The 4,164-nt window shown below is 34.2% G+C and overlaps 1 protein-coding gene across 2 annotated transcripts in view; it reads left to right on the forward strand.

Annotated features, from left to right (window-relative positions):
* Nucleotides 1-2,290: 2,290 nt before the first annotated feature.
* The window catches only part of LOC106476655 (sphingosine-1-phosphate lyase-like), an 8,314-nt gene continuing 6,440 nt past the window's right edge, over nt 2,291-4,164 (forward strand). For both annotated transcript variants that reach the window (XM_013937297.2, XM_022380466.1), the window contains exon 1: nt 2,291-2,434. In XM_013937297.2, the coding sequence (XP_013792751.2) occupies nt 2,347-2,434 (88 nt within the window). In that variant the 5' untranslated portion in view covers nt 2,291-2,346. The remainder of the gene's footprint in view (nt 2,435-4,164) is intronic.

Genomic DNA, 4,164 nt, shown 5'->3' on the forward strand with positions numbered 1-4,164 from the left:
GTCTCCAGCCATTATTAGTCTCAAAGTGGGTTCCTCGTCATCAAACTAGTCCACTTTGTACCCATTCAAGCCGTCTCCAGCCATTATTAGTCTCAAAGTGGGTTCCTCGTCATCAAACTAGTCCACTTTGTTCCCATTCAAGCCGTCTCCAGCCATTATTAGTCTCAAAGTGGGTTCCTCGTCATCAAACTAGTCCACTTTGTTGAAAGGAATTTGACAATAAAATATCTTGAATTTTCTTTAGCTCCTTGTGTATGGTTGGGGGTCAAAGTGTGCAAACCAAAACACTGTACAGAACCCCCATTCAGCATGGGATTATCCATTTGGTTCAGAGTTATCAACATTTCATGCTACCCTACATTGCTGAATTTGCAACAGTTCGTGTTAAGGTAGAGAAAATAATATAGTGTAGACAAATGGTGAAAAAACTGTAAAACTGTGTTTAGGAGGTTATGTAAGTGTAATTTACAAACTGTATGTATGTTTGTTGTTCATATGAACATCACCTTGTCTGAGATGTTGGTTCATAGAAATATCTTTAGTACAAAAACATTTGTAATGCACCTGGCTTTTTGTCTACAACAGACTTGTACTGTTGACTATAAGCTTGTCGCATTTGAAGAAGATACTTTATAAAAAAATCAGTCAACATTACTTCTACAGGATGGATTTGATCACTAAGTTAAACTGATACAAGTATATAGTATTTATATTACTATATCTCATTTATAAAATTTACTGTTCAAAATTATGTACAGTTGTTTTTAAAAGATCCCCTACCTACCCCCAGATAATCTCTTAGCTTGTTTGGGTGAAGTCCATTATAAAACTCATCTAGTTTTGAGTTTAATCATGAACTTTTGAAGATACTTGTTGAAATATGTAAGGACTCATAAGATTAATTTATGACCTTTACAAAGTATGCAAAACCATTGTACAGTTGGATTATGTGAAAGTTCAAACTCACTTATGATCCAATAAAGATTGGAAATTTAAACAAAAGAATCCTCTGATACTTATTTAGTTTTTCATAATCCATAAGAAATCACATTAAAAGTTTCTTAGATAAGCCATAAACATGCAAGTGAAAAGTAACTTGAAACAGATCTTGGGTGTGGTTGTCAAGGGCATTACACAAGTTTCATTTTGGGGCACTAATGCTTTACCACAACACAAGTTTTATTAATTTTTTTTGGGGGGGGGGTACTAATGTCTAATGAGAATATTGCTGTTGCTAAAGTTTTTAGAAATCTTAAGCCTTCTAGAAAAATAAAATTATTACAATGTACAGAATAAAAAGAAACATTTAAAATCGTCACCATATATTAGCCTAACATGTACAATATATACACGTAACTCCAAAAATATATTACTACATCTGTTTCTCATATTTGTAGTGTGTTTGATGTATTATCACATGAGTTTGTAGAATTACCATCGTTTCTTCTGTGGTTGCTAGACCTACTATAGAAATACAAGCTTGCATGTAAAAATAATAATAGTGTTAAAAATAGATATTGCGTTATTAATCTTTACCACAAACCTGATTTGAAAATGACTTAATTAGAATGATTAATAATTATATTTACTTAACTTTCTCATTATGGGCTTGGTTGAATCGAATTAAAAATTGGCCCCAAATTGACCTTTTGTTTCCATACTATAACTAATATGTTTCTGTATTTTCATGAAATTTTTCAAACCTTCAGTCTTTTGTAGACAAAAAAATCAGAATTGTTAATCAAGTAATTTCACCAAAAATTTCTACATTTATATATGGAGTCAATGTTGACTGTTTAAAATACAAAATGATTTTCACATTAAGATTAAAAATACTTTTCTTCATCTGAAAAATCTTAAATTTCCTTCGTGTAATCTCTAAAATGCCCTAAATAAATTTCAACTTTATAGTTCAGTAAAACTATATTTTATCTTTTTTACCCTAATTCTGTATGAGGTTGGTCAATTTGACTGACCTCATAACCACTAAAAGAAAATTGAAATAAATCTAAATTACAATTTTTTTCTTTTGAGAATGACTTCAGATTTTAACATGAAACTACACTTGTTTAACTATAAATATCTTTAAACTCGTAACTGTATATATCTGTTTATATTTAAATTTTATTGGGAACCACTGGTCTAGACCACTACTATTTCTGTTGTATTCCAAGTAGCTTGATGAGCCCTATTATTGTGTGTAGGGTCTCATCAGCTTGGGATGTGGCAGATATAGTATGGTTGACATATTGTTCTACATTCTATTTTACTTTCAATGTTAAGTTGTAGAATTAACTATTATTTATAAAACAGTATGGATATGCACCGAAAGGATCCTCTTTGATCATGTACTGCCACAAGCGCTACCTTCATTGCCAGTTTTCTGTCCAAACTGATTGGCCTGGGGGCATCTACGCATCACCAAATCTTGGAGGTAAGTTTTTAATTAAGCTGTTATTTAACAAGTCTGTTAAGGTTGATAGTAAAGTGTGAAATGGGTGGGATGTAAGAATGTTTCAGTTTTTAAATTCTAGACAAATATTACGGAAAACGTTCCTCTACATTGCAACATCTTTTTATGTAGAGGTGGAAACTGTTCACATCCACTGAAGGGCGATTATGTGAAGCACATGCAGAATGTTACACTTAGCATCTGCCAATCAGTTGGCAAGGTCTCTGGTTTCATAACTACTTAGCATCTACCAATCAGTTGGCAAGGTCTCTGGTTTCATAACTACTTAGTATCTGCCAATCAGTTGGCAAGGTCTCTGGTTTCATAACTACTTAGTATCTGCCAATCAGTTGGCAAGGTCTCTGGTTTCATAACTACTTAGTATCTGCCAATCAGTTGGCAAGGTCTCTGGTTTCATAACTACTTAGTATCTGCCAATCAGTTGGCAAGGTCTCTAGCTTCATAACTACTTAGTATCTGCCAATCAGTTGGCAAGGTCTCTGGTTTCATAACTACTTAGTATCTGCCGATCAGTTGGCAAGATCTCTGATTTCATAACTATCAGTGAATTGAGCTACCATCTCCAAGTTCCCTAGCTTTGTTGTTGGTGAATGGTATATTGTTTCACTTGGCCAGATATTTTGTTACTTCTTCCTTCTCCAGGATGACATGTATAATAGATATTTTGTTACTCCTTCCTTCTCCAGGATGACGTGTATAATAGATATTTTGTTACTCCTTTCTCCTCCTGGATGACGTGTAATAGATATTTTGTTACTCCTTCCTCCTCCTGGATGACTTGTATAATAGATATTTTGTTACTCCTTCCTCCTCCTGGATGACGCGTATAATAGGTATTTTGTTATGCCTTCCTCCTTCTGGATGACGTGTGTAATAGGTTTTTGCTATTCCTTCCTCCTCCTGAATGACATGTATAATAGATATTTTGTTACTCCTTCCTTCTCCTGGATGACGTGTAATAGATATTTTGTTATTCCTTCCTCCTCCTGGATGATGCGTATAATAGATATTTTGTTACTCCTTCCTTCTCCTGGATGATGCGTATAATAGATATTTTGTTACTCCTTCCTTCTCCTGGATGACGCGTGTAATAGGTATTTTGTTACTCCTTCCTCCTCCTGGATGACGTGTATAATAGGTATTTTGTTATGCCTTCCTCCTCCTGGATGACGTGTGTAATAGGTATTTTGTTATGCCTTCCTCCTCCTGGATGACGTGTATAATAGGTATTTTATTACTCCTTCCTCCTCCTGGATGACGTGTATAATAGATATTTTGTTACTCCTTCCTCCTCCTGGATGATGTGTATAATAGATATTTTGTTACTCCTTCCTCCTCCTGGATGATGTGTATAATAGATATTTTGTTACTCCTTCCTTATCCTTGATAACGTGTATAGAATATTTTAAATATTTTGTTACTCCTTCCTCCTTCTGGATGACGTGTATAGTAGGTATTTTGTTACTCCTTCCTTCTCCTGGATGACGTGTATAATAGATATTTTGTTACTCCTTCCTCCTCCTGGATGACGTTTTTAATAGGTATTTTTTTATGCCTTCCTCCTCCTGGATGACGTGTATAATAGATATTTTGTTACTCCTTCCTCCTCCTGGATGACGTGTATAATAGATATTTTGTTACTCCTTCCTCCTCCTGGATGAATTGTATAAAATATTTTGTTACTCCTTCCT

Source organism: Limulus polyphemus, unplaced genomic scaffold (genome assembly GCF_000517525.1).
Source record: "Limulus polyphemus unplaced genomic scaffold, Limulus_polyphemus-2.1.2 Scaffold11138, whole genome shotgun sequence".
In the NCBI taxonomy this organism is placed as follows: domain Eukaryota; kingdom Metazoa; phylum Arthropoda; class Merostomata; order Xiphosura; family Limulidae; genus Limulus; species Limulus polyphemus.